General features: G+C 48.3%; 1 protein-coding gene across 1 annotated transcript in view; it reads left to right on the top strand.

The window, feature by feature from the left end:
• LOC311121152 (NACHT, LRR and PYD domains-containing protein 12-like) overlaps nucleotides 1-18,077 on the top strand; it is a 103,026-nt gene that overhangs the window by 69,035 nt on the left and 15,914 nt on the right. Inside the window, 2 exon segments of the mRNA XM_084195673.1 lie at nucleotides 15,845-16,080; nucleotides 16,246-18,007. Of these exon segments, the coding sequence (XP_084051799.1) occupies nucleotides 15,845-16,080; nucleotides 16,246-18,007 (1,998 nt within the window).

Below are 18,077 nucleotides of genomic sequence, written 5' to 3'. Positions count from 1 at the left end.
GATTTGAGTCCCTGGCGGCGTAGTGTGTTACTGATGGTAGGCTTTGTTACTTTGGTCCCAGCTCTCTGCAGGTCATTCACTAGGTCCCCCCGTGTGGTTCTGGGATTTTTGCTCACCGTTCTTGTGATCATTTTGACCCCAAGGGGTGAGATCTTGCGTGGAGCCCCAGATCGAGGGAGATTATCAGTGGTCTTGTATGTCTTCCATTTCCTAATAATTGCTCCCACAGTTGATTTCTTCAAACCAAGCTGCTTACCTATTGCAGATTCAGTCTTCCCAGCCTGGTGCAGGTCTACAATTTTGTTTCTGGTGTCCTTTGACAGCTCTTTGGTCTTGGCCATAGTGGAGTTTGGAGTGTGACTGTTTGAGGTTGTGGACAGGTGTCATTTATACTGATAACAAGTTCAAACAGATGCCATTAATACAGGTAACGAGTGGAGGACAGAGGAGTCTCGTAAAGAAGAAGTTACGGGTCTGTGAGAGCCATAAATCTTGCTTGTTTGTAGGTGACCAAATACTTATTTTCCACCATAATTTGCAAATAAATTCCTTAAAAATCCTACAATGTGATTTTCTGGATTTTTTATCCTCAATTTGTCTGTCATAGTTGACGTATACCTGTGATGAAAATTACAGGCCTCTCTCATCTTTTTAAGTGGGAGAACTTGCACAATTGGTGGCTGACTAAATACTTTTTTCCCCCACTGTATACTGTAAAGCATCTGCTTATAATTAGTTGTTTATGTCATATATTTTAATACACTGAGTGTACAAAACATTATGAACACCTGCTTTTTCCATGACATAGATTGATAAGGTGAATCCAGGTGAAAGATATGATCTCTTATTTATGTAAGTTGTTAAATCAACTTCAAGCAGTGTAGATGAAGGGGAGGAGACAGGTTAATGAATGATTTTTAAGCCTTGAAACAATTGAGACATGGATTGTGTAAATGTGCCATTCAGATGGTGAATAGGCAAGACAAAATATTTAAGTGTCTTTGAACGGGGTATGGTAGTAGGTACCAGGCACACAGGTTTTTGTCAACAACTGCAACGCTGCTGGGTTTTTCACGCTCAAAAGTTTCCTGTATGTATCAAGAATGGTCCACTATCCAAAGGACATCCAGCCATTTTGAGCCAACTGTGGGACTAATTGGAGTCAACATGGGCCAGCATCCCTGTGGGACGCTTTCGACACCTTGTAGAGTCCATGCCCCGACGAGTTGAGACTGTTCTGAGGGCAAAAGAGAGGGGAGGTGCAACTCAATATTAGGAGGGTGTTCTTAATGTTTTGTATACTCAGTGTATGTTTTTTGCTTTATGTAATGGCATATATTTTATTGCTTCATGTAATGTATTTTATCTCTTGAAATATAATTTTGATATATTTTAAAATGTAGTTTCATGGTGATTTATTATGTTTTCCAGAATCTCCAACCAAACTCTGAGAACAACACCAAGTCACTTGGCTCTGTCATATCCTCACATGGTCTCTCCTATCATTGCTACGCTGACGATACACAACTAATCTTCTCCTTTCCCCCTTCTGATAACCAGGTGGCGAATCGCATCTCTGCATGTCTGGCAGACATATCAGTATGGATGACGGATCACCACCTCAAGCTGAACCCTGGCAAGACGGAGCTGCTCTTCCTCCCGGGGAAGGACTGCCCGTTCCATGATCTCGCCATCACGGTTGACAACTCCGCTGTGTCCTCCTCCCAGAGTGCGAAGAGCCTAGGCGTGACCCTGGACAACACCCTGTCGTTCTCCGCCAACATCAAGGCGGTGACCCGCTCCTGCAGGTTCATGCTCTACAACATTCGGAGAGTGCGACCCTGCCTTACACAGGAAGCGGCGCAGGTCCTGGTCCAGGCACTTGTCATCTCCCGTCTGGACTACTGCAACTCGCTGTTGGCTGGGCTCCCTGCCTGTGCCATTAAACCCCTACAACTCATCCAGAATGCCGCAGCCCGTCTGGTGTTCAACCTTCCCAAGTTCTCTCACGTCACCCCCCTCCTCCGCACACTCCACTGGCTTCCAGTTGAAGCTCGCATCCGCTACAAGACCATGGTGCTTGCCTATGGAGCAGTGAGGGGAACGGCACCTCTGTACCTTCAGGCTCTGATCAGTCCCTACACCCAAACGAGGACATTGCGTTCATCCACCTCTGGCCTGCTGGCTCCCCTTCCTCTGCGGAAGCACAGCTCCCGCTCAGCCCAGTCAAAACGAGTCCCCAGAGTCAGGGCGTGACAGTACCCCCCCCCCCCAAAGGTGCGGACTCCGACCGCACAACATAAACATAACAGGGTAGGGGCCAGGTGGGCATTCCACCTCGGAGGCGGATCCGGCTCAGGGCGTGACGACCACTTACTCTCCGCCTCCCTGTTGCACCCCTGGTCTGGTCTGGACCTCGGCGCGCTGCTTCCCCTCTCCTTCCTCCCACGAAGTACCAAGCCCTGTCTGGACCCTGGTTTGGGAGACCCCGAACCTGGAGAGGGGCTGACGTCTGGGTCTGGACTGGAGCCGCTGACCGGAGCTGGACCCGACGACGGTGGAGCGGATTTCTCTGGCTCCGGAGTTGAGCAGCTAACCGGAGCTGGATTAGGCACCGGTGGGACAGGCACGGGCCGTGCCGTACTGGACACACGCACCACTGGCTTGGTGCGAGGAGCAGGAACAGGCCGGACCGGGCTGGCGACGCGCACCACTGGTTTGGTGCGAGGGACAGGAACAGGCCGGGCTGGGCTGGCGACGCGCACTACTGGCTTGGTGCGAGGGACAGGAACAGGCCGGGCCGGCTGGCGACGCGCACCACTGGCTTGGTGCGAGGGACAGGAACAGGCCGGGCCGGGCTGGCGACGTGCCTCTACACCTTCCTTCTTCCTTTTTGCCCCCTGTAGCTCCTCCCTCTGACCGAATAACTCCTGCTCCCTCTGAACCATTAGCCCCCGTAACATGGTGGCCTCCTCTCCTAACCTGCAGATCCGCCCTTTAACGGCCTCCTGCTGCCTCGTCGTCCACACCGTGTGCCCCCCCCCAAAAATGTTCTTGGGTTGCCTCTCGGGTCTCCGTCATCGGCACTGTTGGCGCCGTTTCTCCTCTCCTACCTGGGCATCCTCCTTCATCGCCTTCCGGTAACGGACGACCTCCTCCTCCGTATTTCTCCCCCAACCGAGGAGGACATCTACTAATGTAACCTCCTGTTGAATTCCCGGCATTTGCTCCTGAACACGCTGCTTGGTCCTCGTTTGGTGGGATCTTCTGTCATGATCGTTTATAGACGGGACGGACCAAGGCGCAGCGTGATATGCATACATGTTTATTAACGAATAAACACAACGACAAAACAATAAACAAACGTAACGTGAAGTCCAAGGCAGCACAGCACAACACAACACAACATACCATACCATACCATACCATACCATACCATACCATACCATACCATACCATACCATACCATACCATACCATACCATACCATACCATACCATACCATACCATACCATACCATACCATACCATACCATACCATAACACGGAACAAGATCCCACAACCCACTAGTGCCAATAGGCTGCCTAAGTATGGGCCCCAATCAGAGACAACGAGCTACAGCTGCCTCTGATTGGGAACCACACCGGCCAACATAGATCTACACATACTAGATCTAAACATAGAAAATGCAACATAGAACATCACCACAATGAATATACACACCCTGACTCAACAAATACGAGTCCCCAGCGTCAGGGCGTGACACATGCTTATTTTTCTGCCTTCAAGTTGACTATTTTTCAAAAATGGAATCTATGGCATTATTGAGGATGCTTAAGAGAGAAGCTTATACTATACTAAATAAAACAAATGATTTGAACAGTGCAGAAAGTGTGGTTTCGCAAAACTATTTTCTAAATAGTGTCTCTTCAACGGGATTCGAACTCATACCCCCACATCCTGGAATGTTCCATAGTTCCCTACTCTACCAGCTAAGACACCAGTCAGGTGAAATTACTTGTACAAAATCCTAACTAAATGTATAAGTATGATATCCCGTAGTGGTCGGTGTTTGAAAGCAGCTTAATCGAAGAAAGCATTGGAACCACGGTGAAATCAGTGGGATCTCGCATTTTGCAACACACGGTTTGAAAAAGCATGTGATTAAACAAAGCTTCGGACATCATTGATGACGTACTTCTGATAAAGTGATACACTTATCGGAACACTGATTCGAAGTTAGCTGCTTAGCGATTTCAACGCATGCCTTGGAGCTTCAGTATGAAACGTAACATCACTAGATCACTGAGGAGAGAATTGAGAACCACTGACTTAGTCAACCGTTCTCAATTGACAAGGCCATACGTGAGTCATTCACAAGACACCGTCACTGGCCATAGTCCTACATAACTGTGTGTATTAACAGTCATTGCAGAACACAACACATTAGATAAACGTCAATGGCACTCACTCACTGTTACACAAAAAGAGCTTTGAACAAACCACTCCGCAAAATATTCTAATGAGCCACTGCCTCTACATTTTAATTATCACTAAAACGCAAATAACCCTTTTTGTGAACTGCAAAGAACCATTGAATGGCTTGAAGGGTTCTTTGAGTCATTATGGTTCCACATAGAACCATCACCTTCCCAAAGAACCCTTGCGGAACCCTCTTTTCTTAGTGTGTACATTCTATACTTTTGAAGATTTCTACAATCTGAGTTCATATAGTTTAGTAATACCACTGTGGACATGTTTCTACAACCTTCTGAGTTCATATAGTTTAGTAATACCACTGTGGACATGTTTCTACAACCTTCTGAGTTCATATAGTTTAGTAATACCACTGTGGACATGTTGCTACAACCTTCTGAGTTCATATAGTTTAGTAATACCACTGTGGACATGTTTCTACAACCTTCTGAGGTCATATAGTTTAGTAATACCACTGTGGACATGTTTCTACAACCTTTTGAGTTCATATAGTTTAGTAATACCACCGTGGACATGTTTCTACAACCTTCTGAGTTCATATAGTTTAGTAATACCACTGTGGACATGTTTCTACAACCTTCAGAGTTCATATAGTTTAGTAATACCACTGTGGACATGTTTCTACAACATAGGTCACTAACAGGCGGACCGCGGTCCGGATCCGGACCCAGAAGCCGTCCCATACGGACCCGGACCAAAACAAAAGATTATGAATTAAAACCTGACGGGGCACTTCTATTTTAATATGCACAGCTTTTGTAGTCTTTACGGTACTCGTTTTGTGAATGAGGAAACTCACCGACCAATTGCATGTGAGTTAAGCGATCCCACGTGATACCACTCAGCCAATGAAGTCTTTGCATTCCTGGCGGTAAACATTGGGACTCTACAGTGCAGACAGATGAGAGTTTTAGAGGCAAGTTACCAAGGAAAAGAAAGTCGGATTAAAAAATAGCGATATATGTAGAAAACAAAGGGAGCGAAAACAGACGAATGAGACGGAGAAAGGGAACGAAACAGACGAGTGAGAAACAGACGAATGAGACGGAGAAAGGGAGAGATACAGACGAGTGTGCCGGAGAAAGCTGAGGAAAATACGAGTGAGACGGAGAAAGTTGACGAAAATATGAGTGAGACGGAGAAAGGGAGCGAAACAGACGAGTGAGGCAGAAAAAGGGTAACAGTTAGAGAAAATAAGGAACAAATGGCACTCTCCAAAAAAAGAAAAGTGGACAATGAAAACAGAGCATTTAATCCAGAATGGACAGACTCATTTCTGTTCATACTTCCCAATGGGAGCACTAAACCAGTGTGTCTCATATGTGCAGAAACCGTGGCACTTATTAAAAGTGGCAATGTGAAACGCCATTATGAGACAAAACATAAAGGTTTTGAACAAACGTACCCACTCAAATCTGAATTGAGATCACAGAAAGTAAGTAGTCTCAGAGCCCAATATGACCAGTCCACCAGGATCCTGAGCAACACATTCACTGCCCAACAACGTGCTCTTGAGTGTTCCCTCAGAGTTTCTTGGATTTTGGGTAAACACAAAAAGCCATTTACAGATGGAGGGGTTGTCAAAGAATGCATGAGTGCAGTAGCTGAAACACTACTTGAGGGAAAACAAAAAAATGAGCTTTGTGATAAAATAAAGCAAATTCCCATGTCAGCATCATCTGCCACAAAGAAAAGTGAAATATTAACTCAGGATGTGCTAACCCAGCTAGATGAAGCCATGCATAAGGCACCATGTGTAGGCTTAGCTGTGGATGAGTCCACTGACATATGTGACAATGCTCAGCTGTTAGTGTTTGCCAGGTTTTTCAACACAGCCCAGAAAACATTCTGTGAAGACATGTTAGGTGTCACTCCCCTTCAGACCAGTACAAGAGGAGAGGATATCTACCTGGCCATTAAGGAGATGTTAACAAAAAGAGGAATAGAGCCAAAACAAGTGGTTTCAATAACCACAGATGGAGCCCCTTCTATGATAGGGAAAGAAAAAGGAGCTGTAGCAAGACTGAAAGGGGACAATCCTGAGCTTTTATCTTACCATTGCATCATTCATCAATCTGTCCTCTGTGCCTCCCTGTCAGATGAGCATGCTGAGGTGATGAATACAATGATGAAAATGATAAATTTTCTCAGGGCATCCTCTTCCTACCAGCATCGCATGCTTAGGGAATTCCTCAGAGAAGTTGATGCCAATGCTGATGATCTTTTGCTGCACAACAATGTGAGATGGCTCAGCAAAGGCAGGGTGCTAGAGCGCTTTTGGTCCATCAGGAGGGAATTAGCATCTTTTTTGGCAGAGCTAAGCAGTCAGAAGGCAACACAGTTTTCTCTCTTTTTAGAAAATGAGAAATGGATGGATAATGTGGCCTTTTTGGTTGACATCACGTCACATCTGAATGAACTGAATTTGAGGCTACAGGGCAAGGACAATTCAATTTGTGAACTCAAATCAAATCAAATCAAATTTTATTGGTCACATGCGCCGAATACAACAGGTGCAGACATTACAGTGAAATGCTTACTTACAGCCCTTAACCAACAGTGCATTTATTTTAAACAAAAAAAGTAAGAATAAAACAACAAAAAAGTGTTAAGAAAAAAAGAGCAGAAGTAAAATAAAGTGACAGTAGGGAGGCTATATATACAGTAAAATAAAGTGACAGTAGGGAGGCTATATATACAGGGGGGTACCGTTTGTCATGGGCCTCTCACTCCACCGGGTTACCACCTTAATTTTCTTCCACTCTGCTCACCACTCTCTCTACTCAGCCTAACTAGCTCCACCTGTCCCTGCTCTGCTCTGCTCTAATTACTCTGCCAGCTGCGCTGCATTACCCACTACCTCTCCCAGTATTTAAGGCCCTGTCTTTCAGCTCTCCGGTGTCAGATCGTCTGCAAAGCTCACACCCGGAACCTGTTTGCTCGCGCTTCTGGCTCTCCCTGGTTTTGTGACCCCGGACCTGCCTGATTTTTGGATACTCTTCTGCCCCAGGAGATCCAGACCTGCTTCTGCCATTACGACTCCTGACTACTCTTCAATCCCGGTAACTCTGACCAGCCTTCTGCCTTGCTACTACGTATTTTGGATGTCCCTTGAACTGTACTGCTGCCTTGTTTCATTCCGCCCTGTTGTGTCTGTGTCTCCCCCCCCCAGGACTTCTGGACCACCCACCACCGGCTTCATAGGACGCATCGCTGCCACTGGGGGGGGCACAGACCCAGCACATTGGACGGGATCCCTGTTACCCCTGGAGCCTTCATTCACTCCCTACTTCCCTTTTCCCTTAAGTTTTAATAAACTTTCTGGTGTGACGCAATTGTGGTCCTCTGGTCGTCTGTCTGAACCGTGACAGTACGATCTGACCATTATGGACTCAGCGCACACTTTCCCCGACATGGAAACCGATGAGCATGAGCAGCAGTTCCAGCAGCAGCAACAACAACTCGCCATGATCATTCAACTCCTCACCAACCTTACCCCAGCCAGTCTGCCCACCAGCCCTGCCCCCGAGTTACCTGCCCCGGTCATTGCAGCCGCTGCTCCGGAACCCAAGATTGGAAACCCCGAGCGGTTCAACGGCGATTCAACCCAGGTCCGGCCATTCCTGACTAGCTGCCGACTTCAGTTCTCCTTGCAGCCAAGGACCTTCGCCACGGAGGGGGCTAAAGTTGGGTATGCCATCACTCACCTGACGGGCCGAGCTCGACTCTGGGGAACAGCAGAGTTCGAACGTCAAACCCCCGCATGTGCAACCTTCGACCTGTTTGCTGAGGAGATGCTGAGGGTGTTTGACCTGGATTCACCAACCGCAGAGGCGTCTCGTGAACTGTTCAGTATTCGACAAGGCAGACGTACAGTCGCAGACCATTCCATCGACTTCCGAACCCTGGCTAGACGAAGTTCTTGGAACACACCATCGTTGGTGGACGCGTTCTTCCATAGTTTGGCTGACTATATCAAGGACGAGTTGGTCTCCCATGAACTGCCTTCCACTCTTGATGAAGCCATCGCACTGACTGTCAGGATCGACAGAAGGATACAGACCCGTCGTCGTGAGAGGGGGCGCCAAGGTCCACCTACTACCGGCATTCGGAGAGATCCGACTGGGCTCCTGTCATCTACTGCCACTCACCCAGGTCAGCTTGATCAGTCTGAGCCTATGGAGATTGGGCGAGCCTCTCTCACTCCTGCAGAGCGCCAGCGCCGCTTCACCTCAAACCTCTGCCTCTATTGTGGAGGTGATGGACATCGTGTGGTAACCTGCCCTTTAAAGGGCCGAAGCTCACCGGGCATAGGGGGAGTCCGGTTGAGTTCAATGACCATCCAGTCCTCCGACCGCAAACCCCTGCTGCAAGTTCACCTCCGCCTCTCTGACTCAACTCACACCCTGGCTGCTCTGGTGGATTCTGGCGCCGAAGCCAACATAATGGACATCAAGCTGGCACGCCAACTGGGACTGGAGAACCTCCGTTTGACACCTCCTATTCCTGCCCGGGCACTGGACGGACACTTACTCGGATCGGTCACTCATGTCACGGCCCCGGTCTCGATGGGTCTGTCCGGAAACCATCAAGAAACTATCCAGTTTCACCTGCTCCCCTCTCCAGGCCAACCCCTCATCCTGGGTTACCCATGGCTCCGCCGGCACAACCCTCAGCTCGACTGGGTGACCGGGGTGATCAGGGAGTGGGGAGAGGACTGCCACCGAACCTGCCTGCTTGCTGCCGCACTACCCCCTCGGCCAGTACCTACTAACTCCGCTCCTGACCTCTCCAATGTCCCAGAATGCTACCATGGTCTCAGAGAGGTGTTTAACAAAGCAAGAGCCACATCTCTGCCCCCTCACCGACCGTACGACTGTGCCATCGACCTCCTCCCTGGAACAGCCCCTCCAAAGGGTCGTCTTTATTCGTTGTCTGCTCCTGAAAGAAAGTCCATGGAGGACTACATCAATGGCTCTCTGTCCGCAGGATTAATCCGTTCATCTTCATCTCCTGCTGGTGCTGGCTTCTTCTTTGTGGGGAAGAAGGACGGATCTCTTCGCCCCTGCATCGACTACAGGGGACTCAACGACATCACAGTGAAAAACCGTTACCCTCTGCCTCTGCTCACCTCTGCTTTTGAGTTGCTCCAGGGAGCCACTGTTTTTACCAAGTTGGATCTCAGAAACGCTTACCACCTAGTGCGGATCCGGGAGGGAGATGAATGGAAAACCGCATTCAATACACCAACAGGCCACTACGAGTATCTGGTTATGCCTTTTGGCCTCACCAATGCTCCTGCTGTGTTCCAGGCTCTAGTGAATGATGTACTGCGGGACATGTTAAACAAGTTTGTCTTCGTTTACCTGGATGACATCTTAATCTACTCCAGAAACCTGTCTGAACACACCCGCCATGTCCAGCAAGTCCTTCATCGTCTTCTGGAGAATTCCCTCTACGCCAAGGCAGAGAAATGTGAGTTTCACGTCAAGACAGTGGCCTTCCTGGGGTACATAGTGGCAGAGGGAAGTATCCAAATGGATCCTGCCAAAGTATCAGCAGTCACTTCATGGCCAGTTCCGGAGAACAGAAAGAAGCTGCAACAGTTTCTGGGGTTTGCTAACTTCTATAGGAAGTTTATCCGGAACTACAGTACCGTTGCTGCCCCTCTCACTGCTCTAACCAGCACCAAGCAACCCTTCACCTGGACCCCAGCAGCCGACAAAGCCTTCAGTACCCTCAAGGTGAGGTTCACCTCCGCTCCCATCCTCCAGATGCCTGATGTGGACCGGCAATTCATTGTGGAGGTGGACGCCTCGGATGTGGGAGTTGGTGCTGTGATTTCTCAGTGGGCTGCGGAGGATAGGAAGCTCCATCCCTGTGCCTTTTTCTCACGTCGGTTGTCCCCCTCTGAGTGCAATTACGACATAGGGAACCGTGAGCTGCTGGCTGTGAAGCTTGCCTTGGAGGAGTGGCGTCACTGGCTGGAGGGGTCCACCATTCCATTTCTCGTTTGGACCGATCATAAGAACTTGGAGTACATCCGCACGGCCAAACGGTTGAACTCCAGGCAGTCCCGCTGGGCCCTGTTCTTCACCAGGTTTAATTTCACTCTGTCATACCGGCCTGGATCACGCAACACCAAGCCAGACGCCCTCTCCCGTCAATTCCAGAAGGATGACACCCCCTCCAAGGACCCTGTGTCGATTCTGCCAAGTCCCTGCATCGTTGCAGCTCTGACCTGGGCTGTTGAGGAACAGGTGCTGGAGGCTCTCCGTAACCAGCCAGGTCCCAGCACTTGCCCAGCTGACCGCCTTTTTGTCCCCGAAGACCTGAGGTCCCAGGTCGTTCAGTGGGGACATGACTCCCGCCTAGCTTGTCACCCTGGCTCCACCCGCACTTACAACCTGCTCGCCCAGAGGTTCTGGTGGCCCTCTCTGAGGAAGGATGTACGGGAATTCGTCCAAGCCTGCCCCATCTGCAACCAACACAAGTCGTCCTGCCAGCCCCCAGCCGGATTGCTGCAGCCCCTGCCTGTGCCCAGACGTCCCTGGTCTCACATCGCCCTTGACTTTGTCACGGGGCTGCCCCCTTCAAGTGGCATGACCGTCATTCTCACCATCGTTGACCGTTTCAGCAAGATGGCACACTTCATTCCCCTCCCCAAGCTCCCAACCGCCAAGGAGACCGCCCAGGTGGTCCTGGAACACGTCTTCCGGATCCACGGACTGCCAAAGGATGTAGTTTCTGACCGTGGTCCACAATTCTCCTCCGCTTTTTGGAAGGAGTTCTGTCACCTGCTGGGAGCCACAGTCAGTCTGACTTCCGGATTCCATCCCCAATCCAATGGGCAGTCAGAGCGGGCTAATCAGGAGCTCGAGAAGGCACTGCGATGCATGACTTCACGCAACCCCCACTCCTGGTCGCAGCAATTGACATGGGTGGAGTACGCACACAATTCTCTGACCTGCTCTGCCATCGGTATGTCCCCTTTCCAATGTGTTTATGGATACCAGCCTCCTCTATTTGCCAGCCAGGAAGAGGAGGTTACTTGCCCATCTGCACTTGCTTTTGCCCGTCGATGTCGCCGCACCTGGTCACAAGCCCGAGCCACACTCCTCAGATCCGTTGCCAGCTACACTACCGGGGCCAACCGTCGGAGAATTCCTGCTCCCACCTACCATGTTGGTCAAAGGGTGTGGTTGTCATCGAAGAACCTGCCACTCAGGGTGGAGTCGCAGAAGTTGGCACCTCGGTTCATTGGCCCATTCCCTATCATAAGAGTGATTAGCCCAACTGCTGTCCGGCTCCAACTGCCTAATTCCCTGAGGGTGCACCCCACTTTCCATGTGTCTAAGATTAAGCCCATCCATGAGAGTCCGCTGGTCCCTGCTGCGCCTTGTCCTCCTCCTCCACGGCTCGTCGATGGTGGTCTGGTTTACACCGTCCGCCGCCTGCTTCGGTCCAGACGGAGGGGTAGGGGTCTCCAGTACCTCATTGACTGGGAGGGCTATGGACCTGAGGAAAGGACCTGGGTGCCAGCTAGTCGGATTGTGGATAGGACTCTCATCACCGCTTTCCACCAACGGCATCCTGATCAACCTGCAATCCGTAGGGGCCGCCCCAGAGGGGTCCCTAACCGTCCTGCCCGCTCGGCTTCCTGTCCTGTGCCTGATCCTGTCTCGGGACCTGTCCCATCTCCCGACCACGGCCCTCCGGCTTCCTCCGAGGATGAGGACGTTCACTCGGACCGTTCGGAGGAGTTCTAGCCCTCCTCCGGCTCCCCTCCTCCCGCCCGGCGTGGTGTTGCTCTTGGGACTTCTGGGGCCGTCCCTTGGGGGGGGGGTTCTGTCATGGGCCTCTCACTCCACCGGGTTACCACCTTAATTTTCTTCCACTCTGCTCACCACTCTCTCTACTCAGCCTAACTAGCTCCACCTGTCCCTGCTCTGCTCTGCTCTAATTACTCTGCCAGCTGCGCTGCATTACCCACTACCTCTCCCAGTATTTAAGGCCCTGTCTTTCAGCTCTCCGGTGTCAGATCGTCTGCAAAGCTCACACCCGGAACCTGTTTGCTCGCGCTTCTGGCTCTCCCTGGTTTTGTGACCCCGGACCTGCCTGATTTTTGGATACTCTTCTGCCCCAGGAGATCCAGACCTGCTTCTGCCATTACGACTCCTGACTACTCTTCAATCCCGGTAACTCTGACCAGCCTTCTGCCTTGCTACTACGTATTTTGGATGTCCCTTGAACTGTACTGCTGCCTTGTTTCATTCCGCCCTGTTGTGTCTGTGTCTCCCCCCCCCAGGACTTCTGGACCACCCACCACCGGCTTCATAGGACGCATCGCTGCCACTGGGGGGGGCACAGACCCAGCACATTGGACGGGATCCCTGTTACCCCTGGAGCCTTCATTCACTCCCTACTTCCCTTTTCCCTTAAGTTTTAATAAACTTTCTGGTGTGACGCAATTGTGGTCCTCTGGTCGTCTGTCTGAACCGTGACACCGTTGCAGAGTCAATGTGCGGGGGCACCGGCTAGTTGAGGTAGTTGAGGTAATATGTACATGTGGGTAGAGTTAAAGTGACTATGCATAAATACTTAACAGAGTAGCAGCAGCGTAAAAAGGATGGGGTGGGGGGGCAGTGCAAATAGTCCGGGTAGCCATGATTAGCTGTTCAGGAGTCTTATGGCTTGGGGGTAGAAGCTGTTGAGAAGTCTTTTGGACCTAGACTTGGCACTCCGGTACCGCTTGCCGTGCGGTAGCAGAGAGAACAGTCTATGACTAGGGTGACTGGAGTCTTTGACAATTTTGAGGGCCTTCCTCTGACACCGCCTGGTATAGAGGTCCTGGATGGCAGGGAGCTTTGCCCCAGTGATGTACTGGGCCGTACGCACTACCCTCTGTAGTGCCTTGCGGTCAGAGGCCAGGCAGTTGCCATACCAGGCGGTGATGCAACCAGTCAGGATGCTCTCGATGGTGCAGCTGTAGAATTTTTTGAGGATCTGAGGACCCATGCCAAATCTTTTTAGTCTCCTGAGGGGGAATAGGCTTTGTCGTGCCCTCTTCACGACTGTCTTGGTGTGTTTGGACCATGATAGTTCGTTGGTGATGTGGACACCAAGGAACTTGAAGCTCTCAACCTGTTCCACTACAGCCCCGTCGATGAGAATGGGGGCGTGCTCAGTCCTCTTTTTTTTCCTGTAGAACTGATGACAGCTGTTCGCTCCTTTCAGAGGAAACTTGAAGTGTTCAAGGAAGACCTGCAGGGAGACTGTGTACACTTCCCAGCAGTGCAGGAACAGGTTCAGGGACAGAGAGATTTGTCTTCTTTTGTTGATTTTATTGATAAGCTGATTGTAAACTTCAGCAACCGTTTTGACAGCTTCAGCTTTGGAGAGCAGCTCACCATGTTCATTCAGAACCCATTTCTGATCACAGATGTCAGGGGGTTCTCAAAGGAAGTCACACAGCACTTTAAATGGGTAAATGCTGGGTCTCTCCAGATGCAATTGGTTGATCTCCAAGCAGATGTGGCCCTGAAAGAGCAGTTTGTAAGAACTGACCCTTCCACTTTCTGGTTCCAAATGGTCCCTGAGACTGCTTTCCCGGGTCTGAGGAAAGTAGCCCTATACATCTTGACCATGTTTGGCTCCACATACAACTGCGAGGCAGCTTTCTCCACAATGAACATAATTAAAACTAAATATCGTTCCAGGCTCACCAATGAGCACCTTCACATGTGTATGAGAATGGCCCTGACTCCATTCAAGCCCAGGTTTAAAATTCTGGCAAGACAGGCTAAAGCTCAATTCTCTCACTGAGCAAAAACATGGTGGAGTGGGATATGAGGGGAAGAAAGTGATACTCTAAAACTGTTCAATTGTTAAGATCTGTTGAGATTTATTATTTGTAAAATTGGTTGAGACTGTTGAGTCAAGATGTGAAACAGAAAAGGGGAAATTCAAACTTTTCCTCCCTTTATATTATTTTTCTGAAGTTAAGCACTTTTTTTGAAAATGCACAATTTTCACATTTTATTTATTTTCTCTTATTTTGACATGCAGCCCTAGTTTTATTTAGTTAATTAATGAGAGCACATTGTACATATCTACAGTCATACATATATGTTCAGTAGGGCTGCCCCTCTTAGTCGATTAGTCGACTAATCGGTCGTTTTGGTCTTAGTCGACTAAGATTTCTTTAGTCGATAAGTCATTTTTTATGCTTATTCATGCTTAATTACTCATTTCCAAGTAACTTATGAGAACATTTCTGGTGAACACGAGATTTAAAGTGGTGCTTTTGCAGGATTAATTTCGGAGAAACTCAGTTTTACAGATGGTTAATTAACTACATTTATATTGCGCTTTTCTAGTCTTGCACAGCTCTGTCGATTAAATCAACTAATCGATTAGTCGACAAACTCATATAAGTGTTAGTCGACTAAGAATTTCTTTAGTCGAGGACAACCCTAATGTTCAGTTCTATGTTTCGTGATAATAAATATTGTCAACAAGTTTTTGAATTGTACTGAATTAATTTGATTAGACGGTCAGTTATTGATTACATTCAGAACTACTAGGCTACTTAAATATATATACCACTAAATTGTTAGACATTATGATCTTCTGGACCTTTGCTTCAAAATATTTTCTCTAACTGGACCTTTTTTTAAATTTTGTTGAATACCCCTGTTCTACAACCTTCTGAGTTCATATAGTTTAGTAATACCACTGTGGACATGTTTCTACAACCTTCTGAGTTCATATAGTTTAGTAATACCACTGTGGACATGTTTCTACAACCTTCTGAGTTCATATAGTTTAGTAATACCACTGTGGACATGTTTCTACAACCTGAGTTCATATAGTTTAGTAATACCACTGTGGACATGTTTCTACAACCTTCTGAGTTCATATAGTTTAGTAATACCACTGTGGACATGTTTCTACAACCTTCTGAGTTCATATAGTTTAGTAATACCACTGTGGACATGTTTCTACAACCTTCTGAGTTCATATAGTTTAGTAATACCACTGTGGACATGTTTCTACAACCTTTTGAGTTCATATAGTTTAGTAATACCACTGTGGACATGTTATCCTTTCCAGAGGCTACTACCACACTCAGAGAGCAGAGTATACTGTTCCCAGCTGTCTGTCTATGAACAGTATTAACATCTACAATCTCTCTCTCCTTTATCTCTGTAGTGGAAGGTCTACTCTGTTAGAGGATCAGTATTAACATCTACAATCTCTCTCTCCTTTATCTCTATAGTGGATGGTCTACTCTGTTAAAGGATCAGTATTAATATCTACAATCTCTCTCTCCTTTACCTCTGTAGTGGATGGTCTACTCTGCCAGAGGATCAGTCCAGGTGTGCAGTGTGTCAGCAGGTGCTGAGGGATCCAGTCTCTATCACCTGTGGACACAGGTTCTGCAGACAGTGCATCACCAGATACTGGGAGAAACCTGCTCCTTCAGGAGACTATGACTGTCCTCAGTGTAGAAAGAGATCCAGAACACGTCCTGTACTACAGCAGCTGAGTCAACCCAATAAAACAAGAGGCTCTGAAAACAGTAAGACCACTTGCACACGTGGGCCAAGTCAATACCTTAATATGATTTACAGTAGTTAACTACTATATTATGAGATAATAGAAGTTACTGTAGTTGTGGAAGGCCCACTTTTCATCCTGTCAATGAATGTTTCTGATACACATCATTTTTACTCTTTCCTTGTAGTGGATGACAGCCTGCAGAGAGCTATAGTAAACCATAAAGACAGTCTGAAAAGGAGGTTTGAATGTGTGATAGAAGGCATGGAAAAAGCAGGGAACCAAACTCCCCTCAACAGGATTTACACAGAGCTCTACATCACAGAGGGAGAGAGTGAAGGGGTTAACAATGAACATGAGGTGTGGCAGCTAGAGACAGCATCCAGGACACCAACATCACATGACACAGCAATCCACTGCAATGACATCTTTAAACCCTTACCAGGCCAAGAGAGAAGCATCAGAACTGTGCTGACGAAGGGCATCGCTGGCATCGGAAAAACAGTCTCTGTGCAGAAGTTCATCCTAGACTGGGCTGAAGAGAAGGCGAACCAAGATGTGGATATCATATTTGTGCTTCCTTTCCGGGAGCTGAACTTGATTAAAGATCTCCAGTACAGTCTTCTCAGACTTTTAAATGGCTTCCACACAGAACTAGACATAGGCAATGCAAAGAAACTCACTGCCTGTAAAGCTATGTTCATCTTTGATGGTTTGGATGAAAGCAGACTTCCATTGGATTTCCAGCACAATGAAAAGGTGTCTGATGTCATCATGGGGAATCTGCTTCCCTCTGCTCTCCTATGGATAACCTCCCGACCAGCAGCAACCAATCAGATCCCCCCTGAGTGTGTTGACCAGGTGACAGAGGTACGAGGGTTCAATGACCCACAGAAGGAGGAGTACTTCAGGAAGAGATTCAGTGATCAGGACCTGGCCAGCAGAATCATCTCACACATAAAGACATCAAGGAGCCTCCACATCATGTGCCACATGCCAGTGTTCTGTTGGATTTCTGCAATAGTCCTTGAACACATGTTGAGTACAGACAAGAGGAGAGAGATGCCCACGACTCTGACTGAGATGTCAATACACTTCCTGCTCATTCAGACCAGCCTGAAGAACCAGAAATATCATGGAAGAGTTGAGATGGATCAACAGGAGCTCATGGAGTCAGATAAGGAAATTCTTCTGAAGCTGGGGAAGCTGGCGTTTGAAAATCTGGAGAAGGGTAATCTCATGTTCTATGAAGAAGACCTGAAAGAGTGTGGCATTGATGTCAAAGAAGCCTCAGTGTACTCAGGAGTGTGCACACAAATCTTTAAAGAAGAGTCTGTGTTATTTCAGAGAGTGGTGTACTGCTTTGTTCATCTGAGCATTCAGGAGTTTCTCTCAGCTGTCTACATGTACCATTGTTACACAACCAAGGACATGGATGCACTGAAGCCCTTCCTCAAGAGAAAGTCTAGAGCTGCATCTGAAGAGCTAACCTTGCATGAGCTGCTGAAGAGTACCGTGGATAAAGCCTTGGAGAGCAAGAACGGACACCTGGACCTCTTTGTCCGCTTCCTTCATGGCATGTCACTGGAGTCCAATCAGAAACTCCTACGAGGTCTGGTGACACAGACAGAAAGCAGTCCAGACAGCGTCCAGAAAACAATCCGATCCCTTAAGGTGATGCAGAGGAAGAACATCTCCCCTGAGAGGTGCATCAATCTCTTCCACTGTCTGATAGAGATGAAAGACCATTCAGTACAAGATAAAATCCAAGCGTACTTGAGGTCAGAGAAGAGATCCAAAAACCTCACACTTTCTCAGTGTTCAGCACTGGCCTACATGCTACAGATATCAGAGGAGGTTCTGGATGTGTTTGACCCGAAGGTATACAAGACATCAGAGGAGGGTCGTAGGAGACTGCTCCCAGCTGTGAGAGGCTGCAGGAAAGCTCTGTAAGTATTCATGGAAATATCCCACACCAAAATACATTGTAGTTACAGCAGCATTTTTATTGGCTGACTG

This window comes from Coregonus lavaretus (genome assembly GCF_964263955.1).
Source record: "Coregonus lavaretus genome assembly, contig: HAP1_SCAFFOLD_1100, whole genome shotgun sequence".
Classification (NCBI taxonomy): Eukaryota; Metazoa; Chordata; class Actinopteri; order Salmoniformes; family Salmonidae; genus Coregonus; species Coregonus lavaretus.
The sequence above is the reverse complement of the archived record's forward strand: the minus strand, read 5'-3'. Positions and strand labels throughout refer to the sequence as shown.